General features: G+C 49.2%; 1 protein-coding gene across 1 annotated transcript; it reads right to left on the bottom strand.

Moving 5' to 3' along the window:
• Positions 1 to 640: 640 nt before the first annotated feature.
• On the bottom strand, positions 641 to 17,773 carry mri1 (methylthioribose-1-phosphate isomerase 1). The gene is made up of 6 exons (XM_038973036.1): positions 17,445 to 17,773; positions 15,087 to 15,310; positions 11,477 to 11,646; positions 3,310 to 3,486; positions 2,230 to 2,454; positions 641 to 1,065 (listed from the first exon to the last, which is right to left on the bottom strand). The coding sequence occupies exons 1-6, from the start codon at positions 17,574 to 17,576 to the stop codon at positions 932 to 934; spliced, it is 1,062 nt and encodes a 353-aa protein (XP_038828964.1). The 5' UTR covers positions 17,577 to 17,773; the 3' UTR covers positions 641 to 931.
• Between the last annotated feature and the right edge of the window lie 600 nt (positions 17,774 to 18,373).

The following is an 18,373-nucleotide window of genomic DNA, read 5'->3' as shown; positions in this document are numbered from 1 at the left end:
GAACCCTGTGAGGGAAAACACACTGTTCTCTTCCTGGTTGAACAGGTTTTGTTTATCAAACAGAGGTCAGCATTTTTGTCACGTTACTCATTAACCAATCATTGTTACTGGTCTGATTTAAGGGCGGAGTCAAGCTGAGTGTTGATTGTCACTGCGGAAGCCATTTTGTAGGAGGGAGAGAGAGAAGGAGCGCAAGAGCTTCACACAGCGACAGGGATGTAGATCACTGGACAAGAGATGAACACAGGAGAGACCAGAGAAAGGAGAGACCAGAGAGAGGAGAGAGGGAGGGACAGGAGAGACCAGAGAGAGGAGAGAGGGAGGGACAGGAGAGACCAGAGAGAGGAGAGAGAGAGGGACAGGAGAGACCAGAGAGAGGAGAGAGAGAGGGACAGGAGAGACCAGAGAGAGGAGAGAGGGTGGGACAGGAGAGACCAGAGAGAGGAGAGAGGGAGGGACAGGAGAGAGGAGAGAGAGAGGGACAGGAGAGACCAGAGAGAGGAGAGAGGGAGGGACAGGAGAGACCAGAGAGAGGAGAGAGGGAGGGACAGGAGAGACCAGAGAGAGGAGAGAGGGTGGGAAAGGAGAGACCAGAGAGAGGGAGGGACAGGAGAGACCAGAGAGAGGAGAGAGGGTGGGACAGGAGAGACCAGAGAGAGGAGAGAGGGTGGGACAGGAGAGACCAGAGAGAGGAGAGAGGGTGGGTAAGGAGTGGGAGTGGGTTGGATGTGTGTGTCTGAGTTCCTGCATAATGTGTGAGACCGTAAAACGTGTGAGTTTGTAGAACACTGACTGTGTGTGTGTAAATGTAACAAAACTGGACTTCCACCTCATCTGTGTGTGTGAGGACGTGGAAGTCATATGAGAGAGTGAGAGCAGGAATATTAAGGTGCAGTAGCGCACGGCGGCCAGCGGGTGGTGATAGCGCCGTCTACAGGGCAGTGAGGCGGCCGGTGAGTGCTGCCTGCAGCTCTGAGGGCAGAAACACCCCCAGCTCTGTGATGATGCCCCCCGTTATCAGCTGGTGGGGGGTCACGTCAAACGCCGGGTTCCACACATCAATACCTGGACAAGGAGAGAGGGGGGTATAAAGAGGTAGAGAGACGGGGGAAGGGACAGAGAGCAAGATAAATTAGGGGGTGGGGGGTTAGGGAGAGAGGGGGCGAGAGATTTGAGAGAGTGAGACGGTAGAGAGCGATAGAGGAAGAGGGGGGAGAAAGAAGGGAGGTAAATAATGGTAGAGTGAGGGGGTAAAGGGAGGGAAGAGAAGGAGAGAGAGCAGGAACACCCCGGGGAACAGCGTCTCCATTAAAGGAGAGGATAATATAATTACTGTGATGTCACAGAGCTCCTCTTCTAGTTCTTTAATTAGAGACACGTGTCACAAGTCAATCATCTCCTGGACATTCTCTAGAGAATACACTGTTCCCTCTGTCTGTCTGTCTACCAGAGAATACACCGTTCCCTCTGTCTGTCTGTCTACCAGAGAATACACTGTACCCTCTGCCTGTCTGTCTACCAGAGAATACACTGTACCCTCTGTCTGTCTGTCTACCAGAGAATACACTGTTCCCTCTGCCTGTCTGTCTACCAGAGAATACACTGTACCCTCTGTCTGTCTGTCTACCAGAGAATACACTGTACCCTCTGTCTGTCTGTCTACCAGAGAATACACTGTTCCCTCTGCCTGTCTGTCTACCAGAGAATACACTGTACCCTCTGTCTGTCTGTCTACCAGAGAATACACTGTACCCTCTGCCTGTCTGTCTACCAGAGAATACACTGTTCCCTCTGCCTGTCTGTCTACCAGAGAATACACTGTACCCTCTGTCTGTCTGTCTACCAGAGAATACACTGTACCCTCTGTCTGTCTGTCTACCAGAGAATACACTGTACCCTCTGTCTGTCTGTCTACCAGAGAATACACTGTACCCTCTGTCTGTCTGTCTACCAGAGAATACACCGTACCCTCTGTCTGTCTGTCTGTCTACCAGAGAATACACCGTTCCCTCTGTCTGTCTACCAGAGAATACACCGTTCCCTCTGTCTGTCTACCAGAGAATACACCGTTCCCTCTGTCTGTCTACCAGAGAATACACCGTTCCGTCTGTCTGTGTCTACCAGGGACTATACTGTTATATCTTTCTATCAATCTGTCTGTTTCTCCCTCTGCCATTGTCTCCCGCTCTCTGCCATTGTCTCCCGCTCTCTACACACACACACTCGTACCCGGGGCAGCGATGGGGACTCCGTTGATGCTGGTGAGTTCCTCGGCGGGGCGCTCCTCGATGACAATGTGCCGGCCGCTCTCCAGACTCAGGTCACATGACGTGCTGGGCGCCGCCACGTAGAACGGGATCCCATGGTGCTTTGCGGCGATGGCCAGCTGGTACGTGCCGATTTTGTTGGCCGTGTCGCCGTTAGCAACCACCCTGTCCGCCCCTACGACAACAGCTGAGACAGGGAGAGAGAGAGAGGGAAGAGGTAGACAGAGAGAGAGAGAGAGGGAAGAGGTAGACAGAGAGAGAGAGAGAGGGAAGAGGTAGACAGAGAGAGAGGTAGACAGAGAGAGAGAGAGAGAGAGAGAGAGAAGAGAGAGAGAGAGAGGGAAGAGAGAGAGAGAGAGAGAGAGAGAGGGAAGAGGTAGAGAGAGAGAGAGAGGAGGTAGACACAGAGAGAGAGAGAGAAGAGGTAGACACAGAGAGAGAGAGAGAAGAGGTAGACAGAGAGAGAGAGAGAGAGAGAGAGAGAGAGAGAGAGGGAAGAGGTAGACACAGAGAGAGAGAGAGAGAGAGAGAGAGAGAGAGAGAGAGGGAAGAGGTAGACAGAGAGAGAGAGAGAGAGAGAGAGAGGGAAGAGGTAGACAGTGAGAGAGAGAGAGAGAGAGAGAGAGAGAGGGAAGAGGTAGAGAGAGAGAGAGAGAGAGAGAGGGAAGAGGTAGAGAGAGAGAGAGAGAGAGAGAGAGAGAAGAGGTAGAGAGAGAGAGAGAGAGAGAGAGAGAGAAGAGGTAGAGAGAGAGAGAGAGAGAGAGAGAGAGAGAGAAGAGGTAGAGAGAGAGAGAGAGAGAGAGAGAGAGAGAGAGGGAAGAGGTAGAGAGAGAGAGAGAGAGAGAGAGAGAGAGGGAAGAGGTAGACAGAGAGAGAGAGAGAGAGAGAGAGAGGGAAGAGGTAGACAGAGAGATAAAAAATAACAGTATAGTGATAAGAGATGGACAGAACATCAAACCAGACCATTTATTGGAGGAAGAAGAGAGGAAAGACAGGAAGAGAAAGAAACAAAAAGGCAGGCAGTCAGTCAGACTGTGTATACCGGTGATGCTCTTCTCTCTCATGGTGAGTGCAGCCATGCTGTCTGTGATGAGAGTAGCAGGGAACCCTTCAGCCACGGCCTCATAGGCTGTCAGTCTGGCCCCTTGGTTATAGGGTCTGGTCTCTGTACAATACATCCGCTTCAGTCTGCCGAGAGCATGGAGGGAACGCACCACACCTGGAGACACACACCCTGGTTACAGTCTGGTACTAGAGCACGGAGACACTGGTTACAGTCTGGTACTAGAGCACAGAGACACACTGGTTATAGTCTAGTACTAGAGCACAGACACACACTGGTTATAGACTAGTACTAGAGCACAGAGACACACTGGTTATAGTCTAGTACTAGAGCACAGAGACACACTGGTTATAGTCTAGTACTAGAGCACAGAGACACACTGGTTATAGTCTGGTACTAGAGCACAGAGACACACTGGTTATAGTCTGGTACTAGAGCACAGAGACACACTGGTTATAGTCTAGTACTAGAGCACAGAGACACACTGGTTACAGTCTGGTACTAGAGCACAGAGACACACTGGTTATAGTCTGGTACTAGAGCACAGAGACACACTGGTTATAGTCTCGTACTAGAGCACAGAGACACACTGGTTATAGTCTAGTACTAGAGCACAGAGACACACTGGTTATAGTCTGGTACTAGAGCACAGAGACACACTGGTTATAGTCTGGTACTAGAGCACAGAGACACACTGGTTATAGTCTAGTACTAGAGCACAGAGACACACTGGTTATAGTCTGGTACTAGAGCACAGAGACTGGTTATAGTCTAGTACTAGAGCACAGAGACACACTGGTTATAGTCTAGTACTAGAGCACAGAGACACACTGGTTATAGTCTAGTACTAGAGCACAGAGACACACTGGTTATAGTCTGGTACTAGAGCACAGAGACTGGTTATAGACTAGTACTAGAGCACAGAGACACACTGGTTATAGGCTAGTACTAGAGCACAGAGACACACTGGTTATAGTCTAGTACTAGAGCACAGAGACACACTGGTTATAGACTAGTACTAGAGCACGGAGACAAACTGGTTATAGTCTGGTACTAGAGCACAGAGACACTGGTTATAGTCTAGTACTAGAGCACAGAGACACACTGGTTATAGTCTAGTACTAGAGCACAGAGACACACTGGTTATAGTCTAGTACTAGAGCACAGAGACACACTGGTTATAGTCTGGTACTAGAGCACAGAGACTGGTTATAGTCTAGTACTAGAGCACAGAGACACACTGGTTATAGTCTAGTACTAGAGCACAGAGACACACTGGTTATAGTCTAGTACTAGAGCACAGAGACACACTGGTTATAGTCTAGTACTAGAGCACAGAGACACACTGGTTATAGTCTAGTACTAGAGCACAGAGACACACTGGTTATAGTCTAGTACTAGAGCACAGAGACACACTGGTTATAGTCTAGTACTAGAGCACAGAGACACACTGGTTATAGTCTAGTACTAGAGCACAGAGACACACTGGTTACAGTCTGGTACTAGAGCACAGAGACACACTGGTTATAGTCTGGTACTAGAGCACAGAGACACACTGGTTATAGTCTCGTACTAGAGCACAGAGACACACTGGTTATAGTCTAGTACTAGAGCACAGAGACACACTGGTTATAGTCTGGTACTAGAGCACAGAGACACACTGGTTATAGTCTGGTACTAGAGCACAGAGACACACTGGTTATAGTCTAGTACTAGAGCACAGAGACACACTGGTTATAGTCTGGTACTAGAGCACAGAGACTGGTTATAGTCTAGTACTAGAGCACAGAGACACACTGGTTATAGTCTAGTACTAGAGCACAGAGACACACTGGTTATAGTCTGGTACTAGAGCACAGAGACTGGTTATAGTCTAGTACTAGAGCACAGAGACACACTGGTTATAGTCTAGTACTAGAGCACAGAGACACACTGGTTATAGTCTAGTACTAGAGCACAGAGACACACTGGTTATAGTCTAGTACTAGAGCACAGAGACACACTGGTTATAGTCTAGTACTAGAGCACAGAGACACACTGGTTATAGTCTAGTACTAGAGCACAGAGACACACTGGTTATAGTCTAGTACTAGAGCACAGAGACACACTGGTTACAGTCTGGTACTAGAGCACAGAGACACACTGGTTATAGTCTGGTACTAGAGCACAGAGACACACTGGTTATAGTCTCGTACTAGAGCACAGAGACACACTGGTTATAGTCTAGTACTAGAGCACAGAGACACACTGGTTATAGTCTGGTACTAGAGCACAGAGACACACTGGTTATAGTCTGGTACTAGAGCACAGAGACACACTGGTTATAGTCTAGTACTAGAGCACAGAGACACACTGGTTATAGTCTGGTACTAGAGCACAGAGACTGGTTATAGTCTAGTACTAGAGCACAGAGACACACTGGTTATAGTCTAGTACTAGAGCACAGAGACACACTGGTTATAGTCTAGTACTAGAGCACAGAGACACACTGGTTATAGTCTGGTACTAGAGCACAGAGACTGGTTATAGACTAGTACTAGAGCACAGAGACACACTGGTTATAGGCTAGTACTAGAGCACAGAGACACACTGGTTATAGTCTAGTACTAGAGCACAGAGACACACTGGTTATAGACTAGTACTAGAGCACGGAGACACACTGGTTATAGTCTGGTACTAGAGCACAGAGACACTGGTTATAGTCTAGTACTAGAGCACAGAGACACACTGGTTATAGTCTAGTACTAGAGCACAGAGACACACTGGTTATAGTCTAGTACTAGAGCACAGAGACACACTGGTTATAGTCTGGTACTAGAGCACAGAGACTGGTTATAGTCTAGTACTAGAGCACAGAGACACACTGGTTATAGTCTAGTACTAGAGCACAGAGACACACTGGTTATAGTCTAGTACTAGAGCACAGAGACACACTGGTTATAGTCTAGTACTAGAGCACAGAGACACACTGGTTATAGTCTAGTACTAGAGCACAGAGACACACTGGTTATAGTCTAGTACTAGAGCACAGAGACACACTGGTTACAGTCTGGTACTAGAGCACAGAGACACACTGGTTATAGTCTGGTACTAGAGCACAGAGACACACTGGTTATAGTCTCGTACTAGAGCACAGAGACACACTGGTTATAGTCTAGTACTAGAGCACAGAGACACACTGGTTATAGTCTGGTACTAGAGCACAGAGACTGGTTATAGTCTAGTACTAGAGCACAGAGACACACTGGTTATAGTCTAGTACTAGAGCACAGAGACACACTGGTTATAGTCTAGTACTAGAGCACAGAGACACACTGGTTATAGTCTGGTACTAGAGCACAGAGACTGGTTATAGACTAGTACTAGAGCACAGAGACACACTGGTTATAGGCTAGTACTAGAGCACAGAGACACACTGGTTATAGTCTAGTACTAGAGCACAGAGACACACTGGTTATAGACTAGTACTAGAGCACGGAGACACACTGGTTATAGTCTGGTACTAGAGCACAGAGACACTGGTTATAGTCTAGTACTAGAGCACAGAGACACACTGGTTATAGTCTAGTACTAGAGCACAGAGACACACTGGTTATAGTCTAGTACTAGAGCACAGAGACACACTGGTTATAGTCTAGTACTAGAGCACAGAGACACACTGGTTATAGTCTGGTACTAGAGCACAGAGACTGGTTATAGTCTAGTACTAGAGCACAGAGACACACTGGTTATAGTCTAGTACTAGAGCACAGAGACACACTGGTTATAGTCTGGTACTAGAGCACAGAGACACACTGGTTATAGTCTAGTACTAGAGCACAGAGACACACTGGTTATAGTCTGGTACTAGAGCACAGAGACACACTGGTTATAGTCTGGTACTAGAGCACAGAGATACACTGGTTATAGTCTAGTACTAGAGCACAGAGACACACTGGTTATAGACTAGTACTAGAGCACAGAGACACACTGGTTATAGTCTAGTACTAGAGCACAGAGACACACTGGTTATAGTCTGGTACTAGAGCACAGAGACACACTGGTTATAGACTAGTACTAGAGCACAGAGACACACTGGTTATAGACTAGTACTAGAGCACAGAGACACACTGGTTATAGTCTAGTACTAGAGCACAGAGACACACTGGTTATAGTCTGGTACTAGAGCACAGAGACACACTGGTTATAGTCTGGTACTAGAGCACAGAGACACACTGGTTATAGACTAGTACTAGAGCACAGAGACACACTGGTTATAGTCTAGTACTAGAGCACAGAGACACACTGGTTATAGTCTAGTACTAGAGCAAAGAGACTGGTTATAGTCTAGTACTAGAGCACAGACACTGGTTATAGTCTAGTACTAGAGCACAGAGACACACTGGTTATAGTCTAGTACTAGAGCACAGAGACACTGGTTATAGTCTAGTACTAGAGCACAGAGACACACTGGTTATAGTCTAGTACTAGAGCACAGAGACACACTGGTTATAGTCTAGTACTAGAGCACAGAGACACACTGGTTATAGTCTAGTACTAGAGCACAGAGACACTGGTTATAGTCTAGTACTAGAGCACAGAGACACACTGGTTATAGTCTGGTACTAGAGCACAGAAACACACTGGTTATAGTCTGGTACTAGAGCACAGAAACACACTGGTTATAGTCTGGTACTAGAGCACAGAGACACACTGGTTATAGTCTAGTACTAGAGCACAGAGACACACTGGTTATAGTCTGGTACTAGAGCACAGAGACACACTGGTTACAGTCTAGTACTAGAGCACAGAGACACACTGGTTATAGTCTAGTACTAGAGCACAGAGACACACTGGTTATAGTCTGGTACTAGAGCACAGAGACACACTGGTTATAGTCTAGTACTAGAGCACAGAGACACACTGGTTATAGTCTGGTACTAGAGCACAGAGACACACTGGTTATAGTCTGGTACTAGAGCACAGAGACACACTGGTTATAGTCTAGTACTAGAGCACAGAGACACACTGGTTATAGACTAGTACTAGAGCACAGAGACACACTGGTTATAGTCTAGTACTAGAGCACAGAGACACACTGGTTATAGTCTGGTACTAGAGCACAGAGACACACTGGTTATAGACTAGTACTAGAGCACAGAGACACACTGGTTATAGACTAGTACTAGAGCACAGAGACACACTGGTTATAGTCTAGTACTAGAGCACAGAGACACACTGGTTATAGTCTGGTACTAGAGCACAGAGACACACTGGTTATAGTCTGGTACTAGAGCACAGAGACACACTGGTTATAGACTAGTACTAGAGCACAGAGACACACTGGTTATAGTCTAGTACTAGAGCACAGAGACACACTGGTTATAGTCTAGTACTAGAGCACAGAGACTGGTTATAGTCTAGTACTAGAGCACAGACACTGGTTATAGTCTAGTACTAGAGCACAGACACTGGTTATAGTCTAGTACTAGAGCACAGAGACACACTGGTTATAGTCTAGTACTAGAGCACAGAGACACTGGTTATAGTCTAGTACTAGAGCACAGAGACACACTGGTTATAGTCTAGTACTAGAGCACAGAGACACACTGGTTATAGTCTAGTACTAGAGCACAGAGACACACTGGTTATAGTCTAGTACTAGAGCACAGAGACACTGGTTATAGTCTAGTACTAGAGCACAGAGACACACTGGTTATAGTCTGGTACTAGAGCACAGAAACACACTGGTTATAGTCTGGTACTAGAGCACAGAGACACACTGGTTATAGTCTGGTACTAGAGCACAGAGACACACTGGTTATAGTCTGGTACTAGAGCACAGAGACACACTGGTTACAGTCTGGTACTAGAGCACAGAGACACACTGGTTATAGTCTGGTACTAGAGCACAGAAACACACTGGTTATAGTCTGGTACTAGAGCACAGAGACACACTGGTTATAGTCTAGTACTAGAGCACAGAGACACACTGGTTATAGTCTGGTACTAGAGCACAGAGACACACTGGTTACAGTCTGGTACTAGAGCACAGAGACACACTGGTTATAGTCTGGTACTAGAGCACAGAAACACACTGGTTATAGTCTGGTACTAGAGCACAGAGACACACTGGTTATAGTCTAGTACTAGAGCACAGAGACACACTGGTTATAGTCTAGTACTAGAGCACAGAGACACACTGGTTATAGTCTAGTACTAGAGCACAGAGACTGGTTATAGTCTAGTACTAGAGCACAGAGACACACTGGTTATAGTCTAGTACTAGAGCACAGAGACACACTGGTTATAGTCTAGTGCTAGAGCACAGAGACACACTGGTTATAGTCTAGTACTAGAGCACAGAGACACACTGGTTATAGTCTGGTACTAGAGCACAGAGACACACTGGTTATAGTCTGGTACTAGAGCACAGAGACACACTGGTTATAGTCTAGTACTAGAGCACAGAGACACACTGGTTATAGTCTAGTACTAGAGCACAGAGACACACTGGTTATAGTCTAGTACTAGAGCACAGAGACACACTGGTTATAGTCTAGTACTAGAGCACAGAGACACACTGGTTATAGTCTAGTACTAGAGCACAGAGACACACTGGTTATAGTCTAGTACTAGAGCACAGAGACACACTGGTTATAGTCTAGTACTAGAGCACAGAGACACACTGGTTATAGTCTAGTACTAGAGCACAGAGACACACTGGTTATAGTCTAGTACTAGAGCACAGAGACACACTGGTTATAGTCTGGTACTAGAGCACAGAGACACACTGGTTATAGTCTGGTACTAGAGCACAGAGACACACTGGTTATAGTCTGGTACTAGAGCACAGAGACACACTGGTTATAGTCTGGTACTAGAGCACAGAGACACACTGGTTATAGTCTGGTACTAGAGCACAGAGACACACTGGTTATAGTCTAGTACTAGAGCACAGAGACACACTGGTTATAGTCTAGTACTAGAGCACAGAGACACACTGGTTATAGTCTAGTACTAGAGCACAGAGACACACTGGTTATAGTCTAGTACTAGAGCACAGACACACACTGGTTATAGTCTGGTACTAGAGCACAGAGACACACTGGTTATAGTCTAGTACTAGAGCACAGAGACACACTGGTTATAGACTAGTACTAGAGCACAGAGACACACTGGTTATAGTCTAGTACTAGAGCACAGAGACACACTGGTTATAGTCTAGTACTAGAGCACGGAGACACACTGGTTATAGTCTAGTACTAGAGCACAGAGACACACTGGTTATAGTCTGGTACTAGAGCACAGAGACACACTGGTTATAGTCTAGTACTAGAGCACAGAGACACACTGGTTATAGTCTAGTACTAGAGCACAGAGACACACTGGTTATAGTCTAGTACTAGAGCACAGAGACACACTGGTTATAGACTAGTACTAGAGCACAGAGACACACTGGTTATAGTCTAGTACTAGAGCACAGAGACACACTGGTTATAGTCTAGTACTAGAGCACAGAGACACACTGGTTATAGTCTAGTACTAGAGCACAGAGACACACTGGTTATAGTCTAGTACTAGAGCACAGAGACACACTGGTTATAGTCTGGTACTAGAGCACAGAGACACACTGGTTACAGTCTGGTACTAGAGCACAGAGACACACTGGTTATAGTCTAGTACTAGAGCACAGAGACACACTGGTTATAGACTAGTACTAGAGCACAGAGACACACTGGTTATAGTCTAGTACTAGAGCACAGAGACACACTGGTTATAGACTAGTACTAGAGCACAGAGACACACTGGTTATAGTCTAGTACTAGAGCACAGAGACACACTGGTTATAGTCTAGTACTAGAGCACAGAGACACACTGGTTATAGTCTAGTACTAGAGCACAGAGACACACTGGTTATAGTCTAGTACTAGAGCACAGAGACACACTGGTTATAGTCTGGTACTAGAGCACAGAGACACACTGGTTATAGTCTGGTACTAGAGCACAGAGACACACTGGTTATAGACTAGTACTAGAGCACAGAGACACACTGGTTATAGTCTAGTACTAGAGCACAGAGACACACTGGTTATAGTCTGGTACTAGAGCACAGAGACACACTGGTTATAGTCTAGTACTAGAGCACGGAGACTCTCTGTCTTACCCAGTGCAGTGCCGTATCCTGCCGTGGCCAGTGACCCTGTGTTGCAGTGAGTTAAGATGGTGACAGAGTCTCGGGGAACACCAGACAGGATGTGTTGAGCTCCGTAGTTACCGATCTTCTTGTTGTCATTGACATCCCGCTCCAGCATCTCCTCGATCCAGCCAATCACACTGCAAGATGGGCGGGGATTAGAGGAGAGGGAGTGTGTCTGTCATAAAGCAGTTTTCACTATCATCTTCCCTGTTCAACTTCTGATCTACTCTTTAGTTTAGTCCACTTTCATGTTCTCTCACTGTCTGGTCTCCCCCTCTCTCTCTCTCTCTGGGTCTCCCCCTCTCTCTCTCTGGGTCTCCCCCTCTCTCTCTCTGGGTCTCTCTCTCTCTCTCTGGGTCTCCCTCTCGCTGGGTCTCCCCCTCTCTCTCTCTGGGTCTCCCCCTCTCTCTCTCTGGGTCTCCCCCTCTCTCTCTCTCTCTGGGTCTCCCTCTCTCTCTCTCTCTCTCTCTCTTTGGGTCTCCCTCTCTCTCTCTCTCTTTGGGTCTCCCTCTCTCTGGGTCTCCCCCTCTCTGGGTCTCCCTCTCTCTCTCTGGGTCTCCCCCTCTCTCTCTCTGGGTCTCCCCCTCTCTCTCTCTGGGTCTCCCCCTCTCTCTCTCTGGGTCTCCCCCTCTCTCTGTCTGGGTCTCCCCCTCTCTCTGTCTGGGTCTCCCCCTCTCTCTGTCTGGGTCTCCCCCTCTCTCTGTCTGGGTCTCCCCCTCTCTCTGTCTGGGTCTCCCCCTCTCTCTCTCTGGGTCTCCCCCTCTCTCTCTCTGGGTCTGCCTCTCTCTCTCTCTGGGTCTCCCTCTCTCTCTCTCTCTCTCTCTGGGTCTCCCTCTCTCTCTCTCTGGGTCTCTCTCTCTCTCTCTGGGTCTCCCTCTCTCTCTCTGGGTCTCTCTCTCTCTCTCTGGGTCTCCCTCTCGCTGGGTCGCCCTCCCTCTCTCTCTTTGGTATCTCTCCCTCTCCGCCTATACCCATCCCTTCCTCTCTGCCTATACCCATCACTCCCTCTCTCCCTACATCCATCCCGCTCCCTCTCTCCCTACATCCATCCCTCCCATCCCTTTCTCTCCCTACATCCATCCCTCTCTCTCTCTCCCTACATCCATCCCTCTCCCTCTCTCCCTACATCCATCCCACTCCCTCTCTCCCTACATCCATCCCTTTCTCTCCCTACATCCATCCCTCTCTCTCCCTACATCCATCCCTCTCTCTCTCTCCCTACATCCATCCCTCTCTCTCTCTCCCTACATCCATCCCTCTCTCTCTCTCCCTACATCCATCTCTCTCTCTCTCCCTACATCCATCCCTCTCTCTCTCCCTACATCCATCCCTCTCTCTCTCCCTACATCCATCCCTCTCTCTCTCCCTACATCCATCCCTCTCCCTCTCTCCCTACATCCATCCCTCTCCCTCTCTCCCTACATCCATCCCTCTCTCTCTCTCCCTACATCCATCCCTCTCCCTCTCTCCCTACATCCATCCCGCTCCCTCTCTCCCTACATCCATCCCTCTCTCTCTCTCCCTACATCCATCCCTCTCTCTCTCTCCCTACATCCATCCTTCTCTCTCTCTCCCTACATCCATCCCTCTCTCTCTCTCCCTACATCATCCCTCTCTCTCTCCCTACATCCATCCCTCTCCCTTTCCCTACATCCATCCCTCTCCCTCTCTCCCTACATCCATCCCTCTCTCTCTCTCCCTACATCCATCCCTCTCCCTCTCTCCCTACATCCATCCCTCTCTCTCTCCCTACATCCATCCCTCCCATCCCTTTCTCTCCCTACATCCATCCCTCTCCCTCCATCCATCCCTCTCCCTCCATCCATCCATCTCCCTCTCTCCCTACATCCATCCCTCCCATCCCTTTCTCTCCCTACATCCATCCCTCTCTCTCCCTACATCCATCCCTCTCTCTCCCTACATCCATCCCTCTCCCTACATCCATCCCTCTCTCTCTCTCCCTACATCCATCCCTCCCATCCCTTTCTCTCCCTACACCCATCCCTCTCTCTCCCTACACCCATCCCTCTCTCTCCCTACATCCATCCCTCCCATCCCTTTCTCTCCATACATCTATCCCTCCCTACATCTCTCTCTCTCTACATTCATCCCTCTCTCTCTCTCTCTCTCCCTACATCCATCCCTCCCTCTCTCCCTACATCCATCCCTCCCTCTCTCCCTACATCCATCCCTCTCCCTCTCTCCCTACATCCATCCCTCTCTCTCTCTCCCTACATCCATCCCTCTCTCTCTCTCCCTACATCCATCCCGCTCCCTCTCTCCCTACATCCATCCCTCTCTCTCTCTCCCTACATCCATCCCTCTCTCTCTCTCCCTACATCCATCCTTCTCTCTCTCTCCCTACATCCATCCCTCTCTCTCTCCCTACATCCATCCCTCTCTCTCTCTCCCTACATCCATCCCTCTCTCTCTCCCTACATCCATCCCTCTCCCTTTCCCTACATCCATCCCTCTCCCTCTCCCTCTCTCCCTACATCCATCCCTCTCTCTCTCTCCCTACATCCATCCCTCTCTCTCTCTCCCTACATCCATCCCTCTCCCTCTCTCCCTACATCCATCCCTCTCTCTCTCCCTACCTCCATCCCTCTCCCTCTCTCTCCCTACCTCCATCCCTCTCCCTCTCTCTCTCTCCCTCCATCCATCCCTCTCCCTCTCTCCCTACATCCATCCCTCTCTCTCTCTCCCTACATCCATCCCTCTCCCTCTCTCCCTACATCCATCCCGCTCCCTCTCTCCCTACATCCATCCCTCTCTCTCTCTCCCTACATCCATCCCTCTCTCTCTCTCCCTACATCCATCCTTCTCTCTCTCTCCCTACATCCATCCCTCTCTCTCTCTCCCTACATCCATCCCTCTCTCTCTCCCTACATCCATCCCTCTCCCTTTCCCTACATCCATCCCTCTCCCTCTCCCTCTCTCCCTACATCCATCCCTCTCTCTCTCTCCCTACATCCATCCCTCTCCCTCTCTCCCTACATCCATCCCTCTCTCTCTCCCTACATCCATCCCTCCCATCCCTTTCTCTCCCTACATCCATCCCTCTCCCTCTCTCCCTCTCCCTCTCTCCCTACATCCATCCCTCCCATCCCTTTCTCTCCCTACATCCATCCCTCTCTCTCCCTACATCCATCCCTCTCTCTCCCTACATCCATCCCTCTCTCTCCCTACATCCATCCCTCTCTCTCTCTCCCTACATCCATCCCTCTCTCTCTCTCCCTACATCCATCCCTCCCATCCCTTTCTCTCCCTACACCCATCCCTCTCTCTCCCTACATCCATCCCTCCCATCCCTTTCTCTCCATACATCTATCCCTCCCTACATCTCTCTCTCTCTACATTCATCCCTCTCTCTCTCTCTCTCTCCCTACATCCATCCCTCCCTCTCTCCCTACATCCATCCCTCCCTCTCTCCCTACATCCATCCCTCCCTCTCTCCCTACATCCATCCCTCCCTCTCTCCATACATCCATCCCTCCCTCCATCTCCATCTCTCCAAATTCATCCCTCTCTCCCTCCCTCCATCTCTATCTCTCCAAATTCATCCCTCTCTCCATACCTCTCTGTGAGTTGTTCTGGGTTTTTCTCCATGCTCTCGTTCTCGGCAAACTCCATCAGTTCTCGGGCGGCCCGGCCCATATTGACGGCCGTGGGTCTTGCAGAAGTCAGGTGACACAGAGACTCCCGGATGAAGGTCACGGGGTCGTTGCCCCCGGCACCTGCGCGCAGCTCCACTGCCAGGCTCAGACAGCCTACGATGGCGATGGCAGGAGCCCCCCGCACCTGGAGGGGGAGAAGGAATGGAGGGGGAACCAGACATCATATTGGAATTGAGCCTTTGAACATTTCTTGTAATCCTCCAGGTAAACCAGAGGGGGAGGACCTGTGTGTCTATCAAACTCTCTCATTGGTCTTCATCATACACCTGTCTCCTCCCATCTCTCCTCGCCACACTCCTCTAGAACTCTCCTGTCCAGAAGACGTTGTCTTGCAGTTAGCTGGATGACTGAAACTATGCAGTACGAGGCAATACCAGGCAGGACCGTCTGCAGGCAATACCAGGCAGGACCGTCTGCAGGCAATACCAGGCAGGACCGTCTGCAGGCAATACCAGGCAGGACCGTCTGCAGGCAATACCAGGCAGGACCGTCTGCAGGCAATACCAGACAGGACCGTCTGCAGGCAATACCAGACAGGACCGTCTTCAGGCAATACCAGGCAGGACCGTCTGCAGGCAATACCAGGCAGGACCGTCTGCAGGCAATACCAGGCAGGACCGTCTGCAGGCAATACCAGGCAGGACCGTCTGCAGGCAATACCAGACAGGACCGTCTGCAGGCAATACCAGACAGGACCGTCTGCAGGCAATACCAGACAGGACCGTCTGCAGGCAATACCAGACAGGACCGTCTGCAGGCAATACCAGACAGGACCGTCTGCAGGCAATACCAGACAGGACCGTCTGCAGGCAATACCAGACAGGACCGTCTGCAGGCAATACCAGACAGGACCGTCTGCAGGCAATACCAGACAGGACCGTCTGCAGGCAATACCAGACAGGACAGTATGCAGGCAATACCAGACAGGACAGTATGCAGGCAATACCAGACAGGACCAGACAGGACAATCCCTGACATGACTGTACACACACACCCAACCCTCTAACCACTAGGCTACCTGCCGACACAAAGCAGGGCGATAGTCAGAACACACAGACAGCAGGACAGTGAGTAGTGGTGTATGACGTCACCAGTGTGTGAGATCAGTGTCAGCTTGGTATCATCCACCCCCCAGGGACACTACTATTACTATCACCATGACGACGTCATACTGTTTAAGAGGCATTCCATCACAGGTCTGAAATTGGGCTGATGCTCAGATGGAGAGTAACTGTGTGTGTGTGTGTGTGTGTGTGTGTGTGTGTGTGTGTGTGTGTGTGTGTGTGTGTGTGTGTGTGTGTGAGACAAAGAGGGAGATGAAGAGGGAGATGAAGAGAGGGTGTCTGTATCAATGGAAGGAGGTTTATTATGAAGAAGAAAAAGAAAAGAGAAGCAGTCTATTTGACGATCAACAAAACACCTCTCCTCGTCAGAACCGCTCGGATAAAAGCCGTCGCCAAACACTAATAAAACGAGTCAACAAGCCGCAGAGCACCGACTGCAGGCGCGAACAAAACCCCGGGAATCGGTCATTAATAATGCATAGACAATCTTTACCGTGAGAGCAAGAGAAAGGGAGCGAGGGGGGTGGGCATTTTCATGGTTGGGTGCGGATACCTGGCACGGTGGTTTTGTCGGTAAACGGTAAATAAATAATTGGATCCATTGTCGCTTAGGATCACGTTAAATTGACCAACCGGGCCGATGGCTGGTAAAAACGAACGAGTGACACACTGTGTATGTGATCCAACCCCGACCGTCCACACCGAGGCCGCTATTCCATGCAATACGGCCCTGCCGACGGTAGTAATCGGTGGAAATAGCGGGGACGGTCAAAACACACAGGCCCTGGACTTCAACAAAGAGCCTATCACAGGCCACAAGACCTTCGCCCATGCACAACACCGTCCAGATCTGCTCTGTGACAGAACCGAGGGCAGGGTGCACAACACCGTCCAGATCTGCTCTGTGACAGAACCGAGGGCAGGGTGCACAACACCGTCCAGATCTGCTCTGTGACAGAACCGAGGGCAGGGTGCACAACACCGTCCAGATCTGCTCTGTGACAGAACCGAGGGCAGGGTGCACAGCTCACACAAAATATCCACCCTGTTTGACACAAAGACACCCGCAGTCAACATAGCTACACACACTGTGGTGGAAACACTGCTAGCTAGAAACACACCGGGAGGTGACACGTAGTGAGGGTGGAATAGGAAACGGAAGAGGGAGAAGACAGAGTGAGTAATATTTCTTGCCTTCATGGACTTGATCGCTTCATAGCCGTCCTGCACTGTGCGGACCTCGTCGAACACAGTCTCCTGCGGTAGGAGCAGCTGGTTAAGAATCTGCAGAGACCCGGCCCGGTAACGGATCGCCTCGAGCGTCATGGCCCGCGAACGAGATGGATCGGATGGCACAACACACACACACTCCGCCCGGTTGCCGTTTCGAATCGTCGTGGGTTGGTAGAGGATAAAAGTGCTGGAAAATGAATATTAACTGTCTGGGGGGAAAAAAGAGAAGGGGAGCTCAGAAAACCTCTGTCTGACACACATACGGAACCACGTGCTTACCCCGGCAGGAAACCGACCCTGCCTTTCTGAGCTCTGTCCACGCCCACCTCTCGCGCGCTCTTTTCGACGGTGACAGACCTTCTCTTCTTCTCTCTGCCCTCTGTTTTGTTTGTAGAAATGTAGCGTTCAGATCACTTGTATTAGCGTAACTGGAGGAGTTGAGCCGGTGCTCTTTCTTTCCCTTCAACAATGGAGCAGGCTGCAGCCTCCTCTCGGGGTTTAAGGGAGAACGAAGGAACAAATACTGAAGCCATTGTCTATAGTCCTCTCTCTGCAGCTATAGAGCTACACAGATTATACTGTACAGACTAGACTAGCGCTATAGTGAGTCTGAGCTATATACAACGTTATAAACCTTTCTGTATAGATTGTACTGTAGTAATCTCTGCAGCTATAGACTGTACTATAATCCTCTGTATAGATAGTCCTCTGTGTAGACTGTACTATAATCCTCTCTGTATAGACTGTTTTATAGTCCTCTTTGTATAGACTTTCCCATAGTCCTCTCTATATAGACTGTACTATAGTCCTCTCTGTATAGACTGTACTATAATCCTCTGCAGCTATAGACTGTACTATAATCCACTCTGCAGCTATAGACTGTACTATAG

Source organism: Salvelinus namaycush, chromosome 2, assembly GCF_016432855.1.
Source record: "Salvelinus namaycush isolate Seneca chromosome 2, SaNama_1.0, whole genome shotgun sequence".
In the NCBI taxonomy this organism is placed as follows: Eukaryota; Metazoa; Chordata; class Actinopteri; order Salmoniformes; family Salmonidae; genus Salvelinus; species Salvelinus namaycush.
Note: the sequence above shows the minus strand (reverse complement) of the source record. Positions and strands in the feature narration are given on the sequence as shown.

Bases quoted from the DNA above. Each gene is read 5' to 3' on its own strand.
- mri1 (XM_038973036.1), bottom strand. From the start codon at position 17,576: ATGACGCTCGAGGCGATCCGTTACCGGGCCGGGTCTCTGCAGATTCTT. The intron at 15,311-17,444 runs GCAAGAAATATT...CTCCCCCTCCAG, and splicing joins AAGCGATCAAGTCCATGAAG to GTGCGGGGGGCTCCTGCCAT. The intron at 11,647-15,086 runs GTATGGAGAGAG...CCCATCTTGCAG, and splicing joins CCAGAACAACTCACAGAGAG to TGTGATTGGCTGGATCGAGG.